A 20402-nucleotide genomic window follows, 5' to 3' on the forward strand; every position below is an offset into this window, starting at 1 on the left:
GGAAACAGGGCTGGACCCTAGCAAAATACCGACGTTCGTGAACATGATGAGCAGTAACACTTGAGAAGCTGAGGTGCCACGGTGGCTGGCATTCATCAGGTTAAGCATGAGGATCCGATTGCGCCTTTGGCCCTGGCTGTGAATAAGATCACGAGCGATCTACGGCTCCCCTGAGCTGCGCACGCAGTTGAGACGGGCTGATCTGCCAAGGACACTAGCCAATGCAAACTGAACTGGTGCTACGTTCCGTGTAAAAACAAGGTAGCCTAAACAGGTCTATCACAGCATATTGCTCGTCGGTACTAGGTTGGACTAGTGATCATAGGCGGAAGCCATCCAAGACAATGAGCCGTTTTGACGGCAGTTCCGATAGCAGCGAACCTTAAGCATCTAGTCTCAAATCGTGGTGCATAAGACCGAAAAAGCCAGCGCAAGTCACGGACTTCTTAACCGTCGGAAAAGTTCAAAATTGCTATGAAGTTGTTCCTTGACGGATGATAGCAAGTAAAAATAAATCTTAAGTCACGCTTTGCTGAACACACCGATTGCGTGGAGACTTTTCCAGTCGTCGGCTAGACATTTTGCGACGGAGTATGGCGTGTCCCTCAGTTAGTTTCGTCAGGCGAACCCCCGTAGGATAAAAACTTCAGCATCGGAGGTTGAAATTCCCTTTTTTCCAACAAAGTAAGGGGTTCTACTGTGTCCAACCAATATTTAATGTAGCCTTATTGGTGAAGTAAGCGTGTAAATGATATAATTACTGTAAATATACCTCCACTTCCGGCTGGCGGTGGATAGATCACATTCCTCCGCCCACTAGCCGATCACCAGTTCTAAGCGGTCGAACTTTGTCATTGCTGTGGCACCTAAAGGAAAACTTCCTTTGTATGATTGCGTAGCCAATATCCCGAGCCTGTTATCATTTTTACTGGATGTACTCACTAGCTTCCGCAGATGTGATGTTGTACGGACAGGCAATATCAATAAAACCTTTTTTACGATAGACGTAGGTTTCAACCAAAAAATTAGCCGAGTTTCCTGTGAATGAAGCCGCCCTTATAAATATTGCTGTCTGTCCTATTACAGTAAATTCGTTCGGGGTAAACGACAGCCAGCGTAACATAATCACGATGATCCACGAGCGCGTTACAGCTTGACAGTAGAGTCTGTCTGAAATCAGCAGCAAGTTCCGTGCAAATATTTTAAATGACTTGTTAACCTAAGGTATACTTTCACTGTTGCTGTTAAACTACAGCGTACAGATGAGTAGACTTCCGGTGCTGCTAGTATGTCCCAAACGGAAAGCAATTCTTGCAAGCTTGCTAGTAGCTAATGGCAATCTCGCCGTTGCTGTCCGGGCCGTGCTAATTAAGGTACGAAGACTGCCGCGACTATGCGTGCATTTTGCAATGATACGACAATTTGCACGAACTTCTAGCATTTTTTGTGATGAGTTGAAATAAGTGTTTAAAATGGCTCATGGAGCTTGCTTTCGCCGTTATTCGGCGACATTTCCATGGCTGGCATGGTGAGCTGAGCTGGAAAAATTGGTTTCAAGGTACCGCGCTATTTGAAGATTAGGCAAATAGGCAAACGGTCGAAGCTGCAGGTGTAATACGATGCCAGCGACAGGGCATATATTTTTGCTGGGTGTTTCAGGTGTATTTCAGGGTGGCATACATTTCAGGGTGGTTAATTACATCGAAGGCGAAACTAGTGGATTCAAGTAGTTAAATGTACTCACCGTTTTAAAAATGAGTTGATGAAATACGATCTCCAAAAAGTAAGAGAACTTTGGGCATCGAGTTGGTTCCTCTAAAACCGCGGTGTCTCTATGGTAAGGCTCAAGGGTGCTAGGCTTTGGTTGGATGATGGATAATCATTTAATTTTCGAGGACCCGACGAAGCCATACAAGGTTCGACGAGCAGCATGACGCTACCCAAAAGAAGTGCAGGTGATTGATTCTCTGTTCTAAGGTAGTTGTCTGGAAATATGGCGGCCTGTTTCGGGCGTGGCGAAAGGTCAAGAGTTCCGAGCGTATCGACGTCACATCGGTTTGGTGCAATTGGGAAATAGGCTCCGTTAGCAAACCGTTAGAAATCCGACCTTCGATATTGTTGATAAAGGTCTCGTTTCCACTTAGCACGTGCTGTTTATCCAAAGTGCTAATTACGGTAGGGTACGCCATATGAAGACCGACGCTGTGCTGAACGAGTTTCACAGTCGATATGGTGTTGTGAGAACACGAACGTTAGCTAAATATGTAATCCAGTAGAATCAATGTCGATGTGACGTCGTTCAGACGGTCAGCGCTCGAGAAGCACCATTACAAGACGACCGGATCAAGATGGCGTTCCCACTTTCTAAGGGAATCGGTTTGCATTCCTCGGGGAGATCGAAAGTGGAAGCAACGAGCAGCATAAAAAAGGCATCGGTGGCAATGTCTACGCGTACTATCGTGCGAGCCCCGCACTTGGATGTGGTCAAGAACTTAACTGCCAAAGCGTGTTTGGAGGCCACTCGAAGTATTGTTGCGCTGTATGGTATCTCCGCCAAGCTGATATCGAACAATGCACTGATACCTAGACAAGAAAGCCACTAAATGCTTAGTTGGGTTGTGAACAGCACTAAGAAGCAATAATGTTCAAAATCATTTAGGCCATTGAGACGTTGCCTTGGCCTTTACATGTCGAGCAGAGCCAGTGATGGGTAGATACTACGAAGGACTCGCTAGGTCTGCTCGCGAAAACTGATGAGGCCCAGACAATGTCACTAATGACTTTGATAACTGCACACAACAATGCCGAAGAACCTTGGGCGCTCTTGCCAAGTGTGTTTTTCTCGCCAACGGTTCCTTCGACATTGCTGCTTAGAAAATTAGCTAATATCGCCTTGTATCGGTGCTTGTAAAACTGTGGCGTCAAAGGGAACAGATGACAATCTCTCTGAAGTCGCTGGCAAAGCCAGTATTCCCTTGTACTGTAGATTACTAATCGATGATAAGCTGATAATGGTGTTACTCCAGCTTTCGATGCCCTAATGCTGGTAGCAACAGACTGATAGTGATAAAACTGATGATCCCTGAAAAGCGGACCCCTCTCTGCTGTGTTGTGATAGTCTGCCGTGCGCATTCTAATGCCTGCGGTTAAAGGCGTTTGCATAGGCAAGAGCGGTATTTGATGACCTCGACTTTACCGTAAACTCGAATGAGAGAGAAAACCGTTATAAGGCAATTTGAACTTACCCAACTCTTTTGTCGGAATGAATAAGAAAGTGGGTTTAAAATCAGGCTACTACATATTAGATAATTTTTTTAAAAATTCTTTACGAGCAGGACCTCATCAATGCAGCCAAAGATATTGGTTTATTCGAAAGCAATTACTTACTGAGGTTCTATTACACATTGGGGTCTAAATGGCGTTCTTTGAGCAAGGCTGCACTTATTTAAACATGAATTTGATGTCCTTAAATAGTTGACCCAACGTTTCCTTTCCATATGCCTTACCCTTCAATAAATTCACCTGTAGCAATTACCTATGTGACATTATAGTATTCTACAAGTACCTAGGCATGATTTGATCTCTTACCAAAAACTATTGCACCAAACTTGTTATTATACGTACGTGTTATCACCACGACTAATATTTGATCTAAAATTCTTACAGAGATCGTTAAAAGTATGGGCTGTGAAGAAGGATTAACGGTTTTTTTAGCTTGATAGGTTCGAGATAACCTATCTCAAGTAAAATAAGTTGCATAGGGCTTGAATTTGTGCCATTTAAAAGCTGAAATTCAACGGTAATAGAGTACTGGGATACCTTTATTCAGACATAAAATAAAGCGCCTTGAGTACGAGTTTGAATTTTTGGCGAAGATTCGTTTTCTTACAACTTATAACGATAATGCACAAGTGCTGCTCAGGCACATAAAATATTTGTCTACAATAAAATATATTTATAAAATAAAATACGTCCAAGATACGTTGTTGAACGGAACAGCCTAAAGATGGTTTTGTCGTTCCCATTCTGAAAACTTCAATCTAAAATATGCTTTTTGACCATGTAATGGTCGACCAGTTACAAAAAAAATGTTGGTAAACTTAAAGAGCAAGACCGACACGTTAGTAGCCATGACATCGTTAAGATACTAACCATCGATTCCAAAGCCGTTTCAAACCATTCGAAGTAAGTTGGGTACAAAAAAGCTCGATGTGTGGGTACCACACGGATTCACGTAAAAGAATTACGTTTTCGTCTGCGAAACTCTACAGAAATATATCAAAATAGAGATAATTCTAAAACGGTTGATGCGAAGTGAATTACATATGACAGTCATGTGCAAAAAAGCAAAATTCGTTCCACAATTTGTAAACGTCAAAGAAGGTGATGCTGCGAGTTCATAGGCGTCGGAAAGGATCCATGCATTGTAAGTTGCTGATCGCTTGGCGAAACGATTGATTCAAATTTCTGCTATCATTACCTAACTATATTACAACAAGCTATCGAAAAAAATCGACCATAACTAGTGAACAGAAGAGGCATCGTTTTCCACCACGACAATGCCTCATCACAAACATTTTAAAGCTATTCAAAAAAAACTGGGGGAAAAATTTCAATGTATCCGCTGTGTAGCCCGGATTTTGGATCACCTGTTTCCGTCTTTGCCTAACTCCCTTAACAGTTTTAATTTTGTTTAAATGGAGACATGTAAAAATCACTTGTTGAAATGTTTTGGCCAGAAACCGCAGGAATTCTATAGTAATGAGGTTATAGCATCACAAACCGGCAAAAGTTCATCAATCAAAATGGTATACAGTAAGTTTAGCAAAACTGCTTTGAACTATATGTATATATATGAAAAAATATATGTTTCAATTTTGTCGTAAAAACCGTCAATATATTTTCGACCCCTCAACGTATGATGCGCCGTGCGTAGACGTATGTAGGTTAGATAGAACAATAGACTGGAATATAGGCCCTTTAATTTAGTAGCTACGAATGATCCACTATGATATACATTTTAAAATGAAAACTCCTTGAAGTAATACGACTACTCTTAGGAGCTTTTGTGAAGTTCAGCAGCAGTTGCGGTGCCTATGTGCCTATTGAATATTTTCATGGAATTGGATCTCTTGTCATCTGTCGGCTTCGGTCTCACGAAGGCTTAGTAAAAGTTCCAAGATAATTAATGGGACGTAACTACACACGGACCTGAAAATACGCAGAATTTAAAGAAACAAGCTATCAGTTTAGGAAAGTAAATATTGGTATCGAAGTGTGCGTGTGTATGATAAATATGGTGTATAGCTTACGAACACGTAAGATAACTTAAACGAAAGGATCTCGCCGCACTGGCCCTTAAAAGTTAGAAAAGGGCCATCATATTTATTCGACACAAATCACGGATGGTATAGATGGCAGTTGGGTGTGATTCAGAACATACCAGGACAACTGCATAGTGAATAAGACTGTAACATAGCCGCCATGAGTGAGAGGTGGGTGGTTTTGTGAGCATGTTGAGAGAAAAATTTGCTGCTCGATATGAGCTACCACTGAAACTCGCTGCACCAGATTAGTTAAGGCCTAGAAATATAGAATCTGTCTATACAGATGTAACACTCAGTCGCTACACTCTCAACAATAAATAGATACTAATGAATTTCTGTCCGACAAGTAGGATTTTATGTCGTTGGAAGCACGCTATGTAACTCTAACCTTAAAGAGTGAAGGCTTTGGACAAACATTTTTTTACGTGTATTTATCTGTTTGCCGACTCTTATAATTGTATAAGGAGCTAACTGAAAATAAGAGGTACTATCGTATCTATGGCGAAGAAAGAACATCCAGTAGGTCAAGTTGGAACCAATCACACGGCGTAGCGTTATACACAAGTAGATGAAATTAGTAAATGTTACCTAAGCGCATAGAAGATGTTGTTGCTTTACAGATGGTATCGCTGTTGTGGATTTGCTTCCAGAGTAGCCGCTAGTTATCTGTTTAACAAGCTAAAACGCTTGCGACAGCTTCCACTGGGCGAAATTCCTAAATAAGTATTGGTTGAATTAAGAATGCTTTTTTAGGACGTGAAAGGGGCGCATAAAGATTTGCAAGGAGCGGCCCGTTCTTGGTTCGATTTGAGTACCAAGCGGTCACTACTAGAACTCTGAAACTCGAGTTTAGTGTGTACCTTAGTAGCGCTCGGACAACAGTGAGATTAGTATTTTTTGCGAAGTTTCTTATGGCAGTGAAGGTACCCTCATACGGAGGGTTGGGTGATGGAAAATTATATGCTGGAAAAATATGCTATTTGTTAGTAAGCGAGAGTAAACCAACTGTACAAGCTCCGTGTGTGACCACTATCAGGCTCGACGACAATGTATGGCAAGAAAATTGGAAAGTAAGCGGCCTTTTATCAAGGCAGGGCACCCTCCACTATGTCAGTGCAAATTACAAAATTAATCCGGAAGAAATTATTTCCGCCCTAATGTTTTCTTAGTGTCGTCAGGGCCATCCGAGTGCAGAAAAAATTTTTTGGCGCCTGATGGCATGCTGTTTTCCGGATATAGGGATTCGGGCTAGAGCACGTTCATATATATGTACACAGCTGCAACGCATGCCGCCTTGCGTGCGGCGAATAACCGCGATCGCTACGTGCGCTATCATGATGTTCAGGATAATGGAAAGCCCAGTGGCGTGAGCCTGTAGCTGCAGACTCGAGTGGGGCATCTCTAAGGGGCATCTGCTGGGGCACACTGAAGACCAGAAATGGTGCGACCCATTAATCGGCTTTGGAAACAGTGCAACCCCGATGTCAAGGAAGTCTGGACAGTGCGAAGTGACATTGGACCCACTGAGCGGCAGAGGATGTCCGTCTAAGCGTGGCAAAGTCTTAATAGGTCAAATATAGTTTAGATATAATATATAAATAACTACACACTACGGCTACATAAACAAAAAAGCGGAAAATTAAGTGTTATGCAATGGTTTCTTCTGCACTCCAGATGTGGTAGGTCTCGAAATGGGCTTCGCAACACCTATAGCATAACGTTACACTGCTTAGGCCGATGTAAACGATTCTGATTAATTTTGGCAATCATCAGTAAATTTCAGGATTCCTCGACCACGTCTCTTTAAATATATTCAACAATGTTCGCGACGGCAGCAAAAGCGTGTAAAATTTTTTTTTTTGAAGGAAAGGATGAGCTTCCTTTGAAACCTGTGCTTTGATGTTACCCTATATGGCACATATCTTCTGATATGTAACGTGGTTTCCCTTCGAAAAAATTAAGGCAACCGGAAATGTCTGAAGCACAGGAATTACCATCGTCATTACCAAACATTTATTTAGCGAAGATGGCGCCGAAAATAGGAGGAACAACACAGGTCTAACTTGTGAGATTAGAGTCGCCCGAAACAGCTTTTTTCTTTCATACCAGTAGCGCAGTAACGTGACATGGTGAGACGTGTATCTTATTCATTTTTAGCGATCGTTCTGGTACGTTTACTCCACTTTGAGATCGTCGTACGGTACGGCGTAAGTACGGCGTAAAGCGTTGCATGCATATAGGAAAATACATACCGCATGTAGGTACATGCTACACATACCGCAATATACATGCAGTACATAATATTCTATAGAATAAAAAGACGAAAACCAGATTGGTGATGCTAACCTCTTTTCAGCAGTGCAAATGTGTAGGTGATCTCCTTTAAGTTAGTTAAGTGCCACAACTGCCTGCATTGAGGTCGGATTTCTCGGGACCACTTACATACTATGGGCGCACGGAGTGTTTATGATGAATAAAATGAGACGTTCTGTTTGCGATTATCGAATTACAGGAGCAGGGCTGTAGAGTCGGATGTGGATGTAACGTACACAATTAGCTCGACTCTGTATCATGTTAGTTTATGTTTTACCTTGTTTTAACATGTTAAGTTTTAGACTGAATCTAAATTTAGATTGAATATTATATACTAACCTCAGCTTTCTATATTACTTTACTATATTCACTTCATTAGCACTGTTGATTCTAACGCGCTTCGACAAAATCTACCCAAGTTTTTGTCTGTTCCCTTATACTATGAATATGCCTTTCCGTAGTCGATTGACGTATTTGCTACATATACGAACTGGAAACCTGTTGATATTTCCATTCCGCATCGATGGCTATATGTGACAATACGTGATTGTCAGTTGCCGAAAAACATGTCACACCTTCAATTCGTGCAACATTCAGAATATTGACTGCAGTAGTAAGAAGCGATCTAATTCGTGATGCTCAAACGCGCTTGGCTAATGTGCCATGGCCCTATGTAATGACACATTAGTATATCAAGACAAGCTATAGCGCATGTTTTTGCCTCCAAAAGAATCTCACTCCTATATTTTAAATACCCTTTTTACCAACATTTCTTCTATGTATTTGTTTGAAGTATTAAAACCTAGATTGAAAAAAATTTGGTCATTGTTTATCAGTTAGAAAAACGATTCTGCATGTAATCCCATCAATTTTATTTACCTAAGTAATAAGGTTATTTTTTTATGACCTTTATATATGCTGCTTGACATACGGTGCAATTTTTTTCTCGGGACTTGAGCGCGCCATAGACGTGTTTTGTTTCTAAATTCTCTTGTAGTTTTATTGGCCTATTCTAGTTGATGACATCTTTCAAGTATTCAACGATCGCTATGCTTCTCGTTCCAGTCGTTGTCCGTACTCCGCATCTGTCCGAAACAGTGTAATACCTTTAACTCTCTGTACTTGCCACGCTGCTATTCCTGGAAGAAGGGAATCTTTCAGTCGAAATGCAACCATTGTGATGAAAGTAATCGTTTCCCAGAAGCCGTTCAGCTGAGAAAACCATTTCCGTTTACCTTGCCATCTACCTATTTATTTCCGACCAACGCAACAAAGCAGATGAAAGGTTCCGTAATTTCAGATAGTCTGAATTTCCTATATACGGGGCAGTTTTACTCATTTAATACATCTCATTTTCATCGTACCGCATCTATTACTAAATAAAGCCCAGAGTTAATAAAACCTATACACTTGTAATTTTCTGAACTGTATGGGATTTCTACAATCAGCTACGGACGACGCTCTTTCTTTTTTTCTAAGAGAAAATTGAAATACAGCAAGATAACAGATTGGCCGGAAAATTCCAGGTTTGTTATACTCGTGCATTGCAGTATATCGGGTGACTAAAGAGCATGGTGTATGTACGAACAGTGACCGGCAGCAGTGCTTTTCGCGTGAATATCCAGAGCTACTTCGAAAAATTGCTTTATTGGCCACAGCCTCGTCAGGGATTTCGTCGGCGAACGACGTGTGGTGCAGGAAGCGTTCGTTACAAGGAAGGTACATGATACATTTGAATGTGGGCCATAGAGAATTAGTGATGGCCTGATTTACAAATTTACTTTAGACGCTATATGATATTTTTGTACCTATCCAGTCTGCTATTCCGGTGAATCTATCTAAGTGCAGTAGCGTCCAGAGAAACATATAATTTAAGACATTACCTACTTTTAAGATGTTTAGGAAATACGACTCGTTATTTTAGCCTTATTATAAAGGGATTACGTAGACAAATAAACTAAGAGAGCTGCCCTAATAATCCCTATTAGAAGTAACCTCAAGATGTTGTATCTTCATATCTAGTTAGAAAAAAGAAAACAAAATTAGCAAATATCGACAAGGCTGTCCCATTGCTTCATTTGATCGCTATGTTTATTTATGCTTCCGTAGGTAAAGATTTGACGTAACCTTGAGTCAGCGTTAAAGGGCCCAAAAGTTAAACTCGAAATGACTAGGGTTCGCTTTCGTCATATAAAACTAATTAGGCATCCAAACTGCCTAATTGTCCGAAGGTTAAATACAAAATATGTAAGCGCCTTAAATTATAATAAATTACTTTACTATTAAATCTGCAAATATAAGACCGCATGAATTTGTATGTGCCGGATTAAATTAGAACTGGCAAGCTTGTCTTAGGGTTCGGTGCTACCGCCTACTTCACCCCGCGGGTACTTAACTAGAAAATACTTTTGTATGCAGCACTAGTAACTCTAATGTCTGAAACAGTTAACTGAACAGTATATATGAATATGTTTATAAACTGTCCACTGTTATTGGTCCGTTAATCCTGGTTCCATTCTATGAAACGCAAAATAACAGAATAAAGAAGGACTTTTATGTATAAATCCGCGTATATCGCGTGACGGGGCACTGAAAGTAATAAGTAACAATTATGGGCAGAGTGATGACTGTATCAGCTACTGCATAGTTTACTTTAAAAATTTAGCTTTAGTAATTTTATAAGCTTAATCTGCAACTACCTTTTGTTTTGAAAACATGAGAACCAAACTCAAATACAAATCTGCGTTCGTCTAGAAAACTGTTCTTTGAGACCACAAGCCATTGCGAAACGCTTTACAACAGGTTCTTTCACAAGTAAATCAAACGAACTAGTTATATTAAGCTAGAAGCGTTTTTGTAAATTGTTCGACAGGTTCGGCGACTTTGGTATGGGTGTTTTAGGTCGAAACGCGAAATAAATAAACAAGCCAACAAGTTACACTTTTTGAAGATGAAAACAGAAAATAATAGTTATCACAATGGTAACGACAAGATTTGCGTAAATTATCAGGCGAAAATTATGAATATTCTTATTTTCTCTTGATCTCCAACAGGCTTTGGCCTATTGCCGTATTAGTCTCTTAGGAATCGATCGAAGTTGAAAGTAACCGTCGAACAAGTGGCATCTTATCAGACGCACTCCGAAAGCGAATGATAACGTGTTAGGTCTTTGTGGTCAGAACTATAGTACGAAATGTAGCGTAGTTGAAATTGGGAAATATTATAAATAAACTGCTTGAATAGTCAACCGTCGTCGAGAAAGCTGTGACCACTTTCTGTTTAATGCTCTTCTCGTAAGTATTTTTCATTGTATGAAAATGTATCAATGAAAAGTAAGCTTTTCATTCGTACAATGAAGTCATGGGGCCATTATTTTTTGTACCGGCTAAAACGAAGCAACAGCTAAAGCCGACAACTACGTTTCGTATCGTGTGCCATACCAAAATATGAGCGACACGACGTTACGCTGTACTTCAAATGAGAGGGATCTGGGACACTACGTGGCTGCTCTAACACACAACTTATTCACAGATGGAACATATTTTTGCACGTCGTTTGTGTGTGTCTTATGGCTGCTCCGAAGTTCTGAAGTCGTCCATGTATTGTGGTCCAATCTCAATCATTGCACACACGCACGCCTAATGATAACTGACGATATCGGCCTCTAGCAACAGCGATGCTCTTCTGCCTCTTCTGCCTTGTTTGCGGTTTCTCTTTGTCGCATGTAATATATAGCTTGGTTCTGCTGCTGCATGACTCGGCGCGCAGTGCCTTCTATATACGCTGTAATTTCTGGATGAAATGCCTCTGGGAGCTCCAGAATGAGATTAGGGAGTCTGGGAAAACTGGTACGGTAAAAAAGGAAAGAGTAGTGAGTGTACGACTACTGATGCCCAGTGTCTAATGGGTCGTATTAGCTAGCGGCGGTGGGGTAATAATAGAAAGTGGGCCCGAATTAAGATTCGGGATATTATAAGAACGAGAGAGTAATATTTCAACCTTATTGTCCTTAAACTTTACGAAAGCTTATTTGGGGACACTATGAAAAACGTAGTGTATATAACGTAGATATAAACCTTGGAGAGAAGTCCTTTGTTCGAAAGACTGTGAAACAAGGCAGATCGTATCATTCGAGTTATAGAGAAATCATGCTAAAAACGCAGGTGTTTATAATTGAATAGAGAACTGAATGCATGGCATGCAAGACAAAACCAGAAAGCATATTGTGATTCACTTTGAGACATTGGCCACACAGGCGATAAAATAGTATGAGCGCAGGTCTTTAATGAATGATATATATATATATATTACTGCATTTTCATGTTAACATTAGGCGGGTCTCAAAATATGTCGCGTGATTCAATCCTCTATTATGCTTTCTAGCCATGTGTAGTTCCCTTTGTAATATGCGTTAGGTTATATCTAGAGAGGCTGCCACACATGGGCAGTACTAAACGTAATGTCAAAAAGGAAATCGGGACCTCTAAAAAGACTACGAACTAGAATATATCGGCCTCTGTGAAAAATAATTATACAAGGGAGGCTCTAATATCGATGGGAGGACTTTGGCAGCCATCATCATGATTACCATTATTTTTAATATTCTGTGTAGTAGATAATAATATGCTACAAAGATATAATATCGAGCTTGTTTTAGCAAACATTTATATGACAAATAATATGCTGTCTCATTGAATAATCGTATTTTCTTTTGATTTTATATATGAATGACCTATTCGTTAGGCAGTTCTGTGTTATCTATATAACAACCCACTAGTCCATGGTAAATCGTTTTCGTCTACTTTAGGCCGATTTAACCTACTATTTGATTACCATTAAATGAACGAACTCAGAAATACAACTAGCAATAAGAAAAATAAGTACGATGCTAAAGTCAAGTATATATTAAGCTAGTCATAAGTAAAAAGAAGTAAAACTCTGAGTCAAAACAGAGAACCCAAGGAAAAATTCGAATAAATAATAATAACTGTGATACAGTTATGGAACATCACCTGAAATTAAACAGGGAACTTAAAAGTGCGGTACAGTCGTAGATGGGGCACTAGGTACCCCCTCGAGCTTCGATTTGTGCTGGGCGCCAACCGTTTCATGAAGTGCCTAACAGAGGTTCAAAGCGTAAAGCTCGAAGCATTCAGGTACCGTCTAGTGTTTACAATTCCTATTAAATTTCTGCGTCTTCTAAATATTTACTCCCGTATCGAACAGTAACATCGCCGTATAAAAATAAAAAAAACGATGGATTTAAAGAGAGAATTACGACCGTAACCAAAATTTTGTTTTTATGTAAAAACCTTGATCTTAGTAATGTCAGAAAGCAAAGACAAATTCGAGCAAATGAATGATTATTCAAAATGTTTTCTTGCAATGGTGCACCTATACATAAAACAAGCAAGCAGCATATAAGAGACTCTATAAGTCATTTACAGGTCGCTTTTTAGAGATTTTTGTGAAATGTTTTTGTGAGACTTGACGAATATTGCTGTTTTCAAACTTGGCAGCTGATTATTAATACGATAGAACACCTGCTTATCAATGACGTCGAATCTATCGAGGTCGGTGGAATTTATAACCATTTACTCACGTTGAGATTTGAAGGTATGCGCTTCCAACTTGGTGAAATTTTTTCGCGCCTTTTTCGAATTTGAATACCACGTGGATGCTGCGTATGTCATAAGCGGTCCAACGTATGTCTTGAATAGTTTGATATAAAAAGTTGGTTCTTAGAACAAAAGAGTGTAAGATCCAGATAAGTAACCCATTGCGGGGAGAACTATATCTGTTATATGCTTTACGCATTTTAAGGTAATTGTCGTGAAAATCCCTAAATCGTGGATGGTTCTTACTGTTTGCAGGTCGAGTTCGTCAATACAGTATATACTATATTTTCAATACTAGCAATAAATCAAGGCAGAGATGTCTGTCTAGGCACCTTTCCAAATGTTCTCAATGCAAGATTCTAAGTCTTAGTAATACCTGCATGAGAGCTTTTCTAAAAGCAATTCTGCAAATCACTCAAAAACTCATGGAAGTTTAACAGTTTTAGCGGCAACTTTTGGTTTTTTCATTTCTTGTTATGTAAATATCTGCCAAGATAGTGGCGTTTATTTTAGAACAAAAGAAAGGAAACAATCTAGAAAAAATGGTCTCAGAAGATAAAAATGTTTGACTATAAATTTGAGTGGCCAGTGCGACATACCAGGCTGTTACAAGTGAACACGGCAGACTTTAAAATGTAATAACTGGCTTTTATGTTTTACACACTCCCCATTCCAGCGCTTTGGTAGCTTCCGGACAGCCATATACCTATAATTCGCGTTTCTATATATGATCTTTTCCTATGAGTTCTTGAAGTAAATATATAGTGAGCTACGCTTGCCCGCTAGTTGCCTTTTTAGAGTATGGAAAACCACGAAGTCACAATAACCTTGAGAGAATAATCAGATTGGAGCCGTCGCTGCATTTTCTTTAGCTCAAGCCAGGAAGTAGTTGAGGCATAACAATGGGGTCTAAATTGCCATCGAATCACCAGAGCGCATGCTTTCGAGTGCCGCGCCAACGGTCCATAAGTTTCGATACAGTGTGTTCTGGGAGGATCTCATATTAGCACTTGATGTCCATTGCAAGTACTGCCATCACTTTACGTCTGAACCTACTTAACATTATCACCGAAATCGATGTCTCTACAAGACGATGCCATTCTCCCGCCTGGTCGTTCTCTGGCTAGCGGTAGAGATTGAGCCATGACTCGTCTATGGGGACCGTATGCCCCAGTGGGCTTTTTTTTCTGTTTATTGACATTCCATAAACTGTATGTAAAATACACCGTGCGCATTTTCAATTGGCTAGGACGGATGATCATATTTTTTACTCGATTCCAGTTCCCATTTTCAGTACATCGACTACAACACTTGATGAATGATAAGTTACGTGTAAAATGCCAATTTGGCCAACAGAGCTCTTAGGCTCCAAGCGTTGTTTGCATGTAAAACCTTTTCGGTCGCGATAACGTGCTTTTGTCTTTCGGGTCTCGACACCTGATTACCTCTCCGCTGGTCTTCAACCCCTAAATCTCCTTTCTAGAAACGTTGCACCATTAACATACTGTGCTTTCACATAAGGTTTTCTTGCTTAATATCTTTCTCAATTTCTGGTGAATTTCTGCAGCACTATAGCGCTAAGAAACAAAAATTTGACAACTGAGCGTTGGTTTTTAAAACGAAAAAATATTCTTCCTTCTGAACTCATAGTTTAAATGTTTATAAATGTTTCAAAGTCCGCCTGATCCATTTATAAGAGCCCAATAAATCGGAACCGTTTCCCTTAATTCTTCTTTAGATTCGATATCATTATTATCTGAATATAGGTTTAAAGAAGACAAAGAACCAACGTAGACTGCGCAGATATTTATTTTCAAAATAACAAAACCTTGGTCAGTCTTCTATAGTGAAGCATGTCTTCGTATATCTTCTGTATCAAAGCGACGTTTCTCTTATACTATGCTATATTAATTTATATTTATTTGAAATTTTCGTTGCTCGTTTCCCTTCTTTGTACACCTTAAATTGCGAACAAATTGCACACCGCTAAAAAAAATGTTTCATACTGTACCGTCAATTTAAGTGTTACCTTAGTAGGTGCCGGTAATGGTTTTAATTGTAAATATTTAAGAACATAAATTTATGGGTGTTCCGCACATGTTGCATGAATATAAGCAACAAGGTAAAAGTGCTTACCACTGTATGAGGGTGTGTCATTGGTTTGACAATTTGCTTGTGAGCCTTAATCGTGGGGTTGCATTTTTATTCTATTATTTATGGTACAAATTTGAGCTAGTGTACTGTAATAACCTACATAAAATAACCGCTGATACGATCGTGCCGTTAATTAGAGTCTGTATTATTGTCGGTTTCTTTCCGAATTTTTAGCGTGGGCATCGTATGGCCTCTGGGTCTGCGGGCTCTAGTGTGGTCCCCCCGGCTGACGAACAGCTCGAGGCATCTGTCGCCATGAACAACGAGGATAGCGCCGACGGCTTTCTCAACTCGGGTAGAACGGGCAGGCGAAACGCCCTACCCGATATCCTAGACGAACAATTCACAGCCACTACCACAGCAGACCTTCCGCACGAACTAGACAAATTATCCTGTTCAGGTAAAATTGAAGATTTCAATTGTACTAGGTATTGATCTACAACAAGATCTGAAGATGCCGAGAAAATCACGGACAAAGTGAGCTGATGAATACCTCTAAAAACTTCTCCGATTTCCCAAAAAGTAACGGCTATTGCAATTTTTGCTAGGATTACATATATAAATGAGCTAAAGTAAATTTTCAAAGAAACAATCAGACGGCAAGGTAATAAAGAACTTCGTTTCTTACTTTAAAGTCTCTTAACTGTTTCCTGTTTCTAAGAGAATCAATTTTATAGGAGCTATCAACGGTTCCTAATCAAAGTATACTTCCTCAAGTCTTGGGCACGTCTTCCAACTAATATTTTTCCATTCACAAAAAAAGTATTCCCCTTGCCCAGTTTGCTCAGGCCCGTTAAATGCCCAAACTAAATAAGCCAGTGAAGAAGATAGACGGAGCTTCGACAACAATATTCCTTCTGCTACTTGATAAAGTCATTTTCCTGCTGAATCCGTACTGTGAAACCATCTATGCAATTTCTAGGGGCCTCTTCGATAAGTTTGTAAACGTTATTTCGTAATTTCGTTAAAAAAATCTTGTAAACTTTTTGCTTCTCAGATCTTTTTCTGTTTCGTCTTAACTTGAGTGTTGTTTCTTGTTTGCGTTTTTTTTATATCTATCAGTATGTTTAGCCAGACATAATGGGACGCACCATTGGCTGGGAACCAGATCGAAGTTACTTCATTCCGGCCAGACACAACAAAGCTAGAGCTCATAACGCGCTCTTCAAATATTCTGTTTCAAGATACTAAAAAAATGCTTTAATGCCTACGAGTTTTTTGTATATTGACTCAAAATCACAACGCCAATTTCCATTGCGGTGATATGGGAAAAGGACATTGGACAACTAAATCACAACGTAGTTTTGCTTGCTCAAATATTACTTACACTTATTTCTTTGTTAGTTAAGCTAATCTTAAGTTGAACTTATTGCTTTTTAAATGACAACGCAGTGATAGGTACACACACGAGAAGCTAAAGTAAAATCCAAAAATCTTATCATTGTTTCAGCTGGGCACATGAATCCAAAATAATTATTCATTTATACAGATGTACTGCTAGTCTACAGATCTGAATCCTGGTTCTGAAATAAACGATCTCTCCTCCTATTCCTCCTAAGTGTAGGCTGTTAGTGAACGACTTGAAAAAGGTCCTCTACCTACATAGAATTTGCATGTTTAAATATGGAATTCCCTTCGATTTTGATCTTACATTTTCAATTTGTTCTCGACATGTATGAAACGAAAAAAAAAAGTTTATTTTTACTAATTCAGTCAGCACCGCTCATTGCATTGTAGAGCTAATGTAAAAACGACGATTTCGATAATTTGCCTCAGTCCAACGCCAAATTTATTGGTAGCCGACACATAACTAATCAGATAGGTTTCGTATTAGTAATAAATATGACGAATATTTTATACGGCATTGGACTTATTCAGCTGTAATCAAATTAACTTGCCAAGCCAATCTGAAACTATCCATAGGCAGCCTACATTCATTTTATTTTATATTCTTGTCATAATTATTATCTATCAAGTAATCTTTGTTCGTTCGGTTGATAGTTGCCCTTTTATATCTCGATCCAAGGCCGACGTCGGCTTCCAACCGAATCGTTCGCTTTGGATTTTTTCCTACCCTATGTGACAAATAATACCCTTCACCGTCTAGTTGTCTTTAGCCTTTTTTTAATTAGAACAAATGAATTAGAATAGAAAGCGCATCAGGCGATATGTTCCACTTGGTGACGTGCATACGCTTTTTTGCCCAAGTCGAACACGTAAGCACACGTTACAGCTAACGTAAATGCATTAAAATCAGTGAATATTTCGTTATTACGTTTCATTGTTATTTTTGAACAACTCTGACAATGGCAACTAATTAACTGTTATATCATTCAAGTCGAAATAGAATTCACACATTTGTCGCGTGTTGTCAACGAAAAATACCAAAACGCCGCAAAAACAAGCTAATTGCTTGTTCGTTATAGTCGTGACCGCGTTCAGCACATTCGTTAGGACTATATAATGGCCTAGTAAATATACATCAGGAACCCTAATTGGAACAGAAAGTTTCACATAGCCTCGAGTTTGTGTGGCTCAAGTTCGTCAAGAAAAATAGGACAAAAAAAAATCAAGGAAGGATAGGACTCAGATGAATTGCGAGTATTTTCAAATCCAATCCGATAAAAGTTAAGTAGAAGTTTTCTTTTACTATGCACAGTGGGATGAAGCTTTAGTGCACTGCGTAAATGTTAACTTTGAAAGTTTCGGGTCAATATGTGCTATGAAAGAAAGGTTTTCAGAAAAGGTTTTTTTTTAGACTAACCCCAACCTTATTCGAGTTTTTACTTCAGCTGATCGTGCTCGTCTTAAATGTTTTTAGCTAGATGCTTGTTAAAAGCTAAAATATCTCATATTGGTTAGACTATCCGTAAGAACTAATAAACATTAACACTGCGATAACATCAAATATAAACATGATGGCCTTTAACAAGCGGAGATCTGTATTGTATAGTAGTTTTCGAAGCAACACTTTCACATTATATCATCTGATAGGGAAAACAATGTGTTGCGTCTGGATCGGTAAAACAAGCAAAATCGGTGCACTACTTCGAATCTTGCGTATGTTTAAAGCCAGATTTTTTCGTTACAGACTATGATTCAGAACTGTGAAAGTGCGTTCTTTTTTGAAACTGCATCAGTTAATTGCTATCCTGCTAATCGTTTACCTGTGCACACGAACAGATTAGATATGTCCAGCGGTGCCGTATCCCACGTCTCTAATTTTCCACTTGCTATCCAGCTGTTTCTTTGCTTTGCTGAATCCACTATTATCATGCGTGTCTGTCAATATATAGATTTGTGTCTTTGCCGTTTACGTTTCTGAACGTTTGCCACTTGCTTGCTCGGTCTGTAATGCTGTTTCAATTTGACTGAATTCCAGATCAGGGCCCAAGCCCCTCGGGTGTGGGACAGAATCAGCCTTCAACATCAGGTGGTGCTAACTGACTCCAGTTTTCGAACAAGACTTCAGCGGGATTTGAGCAGAAAGCTATTAATTGTGAAAAGAAAGCACCTCTTCATCAAAACTACTAGCAGACTTATAATAATCACCATCAACACCCGATACAATTGAACAATTGCCGCAGGAACGGCCGACGTGATAGCGATAGTACAGATACTATAAATTAAACAGCTATACATTAGACTGAATAATGACATTTCGAAGAGATGTTCAAAAGCACACCCTATATCTGCCAACAAGAAGGATGCATAAGAAGAATATTGTTTTTCGATACAACAAAAATAGAACTTTTTATATTACAGAAGTATCAACCAAGGAATCGAATCTGAGTCAGCCACAGCTACGGTGCGTGGTCAAATACAAGCTATTACACAAATGAATCATTAGCATCAATCCACCGAATTACTAGTTTCTAGCATTTCACTCATGCATATATGAATTGAGAAGAACGATTGTCTTGTAACGAAGAACGATTGAACAACTTGTGTTGACCACAACAATTATAATAACCCTTGTATAAATCTTCCGTCTGGTCATGTTTAAGCCATTCGCTACGGTACCGTTCAATAGCTTATTATAAGAATGATGATGAAACGAAATGCGCTAAGTCACAACGGCGACAGTGATCCCGCAAGTAATGATCGAAAAAGCCAACACTTGTTGTTGTGCCAAAGAACGACGATTAACAACAACGCTTATAAATAAAATGTATAGTTATTTAAGTAACGAATAATAACTATTTACGTGTGTCTTTTGATCTAGGTAAAGGATAAATTTACTATACAACGGCGTAAGGTCCCGTCGCCGTCGCGCTGGAAATTTTGACCGATTAGTTGATGAATTTATTGAGGAAGATCGACACGCTGGTAGCCATCGTATTATCAAAAAATTAAATATCCATTATCAGATTGTTCTAAGCGAAAAAGGCTGCCTACAATAGTTTGGGTGCCACATGAATTTACGCAAAAGAATCTACTCCATCGTTCTTTATACGAAATCGAGCTGTTTCTAGAACAACTGATTACGGCCTGTGCAAAATGAATCACATACGACAGTAATGTAACAGAACTCTCTAATAATGTTAATTTAAGTGCAAAAATCATCTGTCACAAATTTTTCGTTCACCTTCTATATATTTAATAATAGACTACGTACCACGATATAATTTTATCTACGCATACATATAATCAGTAAGTACTGCTGCGTTTCCTGTCCTTTTTATCCACAGTTAGTTTATGTATACTTTAAGCATGCACGATATTTTTATTCTAACACAGGTGGATCTAAGCTGAACAATGGAGTGGTTATACGGTATGGGGTGAGTGTATGGGTTCATAAAACTTTGATCAAAGCTACAAGTCACCGTTTGAAATATACTTAAGAGCCCACGCGTCGCCTAGAAAAAGCTACGCGAACGGAATACGGTGTAAAGACTGGAAGTCTCAACCGCAATAGTTACAAATATAAACTATGAGCCAATGACGTCAGCAGATCAGTTACAGCGAGAAACTCGTAAAAAGCATTTGT

At 39.3% G+C, this 20402-nt stretch overlaps 1 protein-coding gene across 19 annotated transcripts in view; it reads left to right on the forward strand.

Moving 5' to 3' along the window:
- LOC111246787 (uncharacterized) overlaps nucleotides 1–19614 on the forward strand; it is a 35367-nt gene extending 15753 nt beyond the window's left edge. For 9 of the 19 annotated variants that reach the window (XR_015324408.1, XR_015324409.1, XR_015324414.1 and 6 more), the window contains 3 exons: nucleotides 15587–15812; nucleotides 16475–16710; nucleotides 18795–19614. Coding sequence is in view for 8 of the 19 variants with exons in the window: in XM_086984429.1 (XP_086840555.1) it covers nucleotides 7840–7900; nucleotides 8706–8925; nucleotides 9167–9359; nucleotides 15587–15671 (559 nt within the window). In the remaining 11 variants the exon portion in view is untranslated. Of the gene's footprint in view, nucleotides 1–7839; nucleotides 7901–8705; nucleotides 8926–9166; nucleotides 9360–15586; nucleotides 15813–16474; nucleotides 16711–18794 lie in introns of those variants that run through there. The other 10 variants (XM_086984437.1, XM_086984434.1, XM_086984435.1 and 7 more) reach the window with 8 other exon arrangements.
- Nucleotides 19615–20402: the final 788 nt, after the last annotated feature.

This window comes from Varroa destructor, unplaced genomic scaffold, assembly GCF_002443255.2.
Source record: "Varroa destructor unplaced genomic scaffold, Vdes_3.0 BEIS01000003.1, whole genome shotgun sequence".
NCBI classification, from domain to species: domain Eukaryota; kingdom Metazoa; phylum Arthropoda; class Arachnida; order Mesostigmata; family Varroidae; genus Varroa; species Varroa destructor.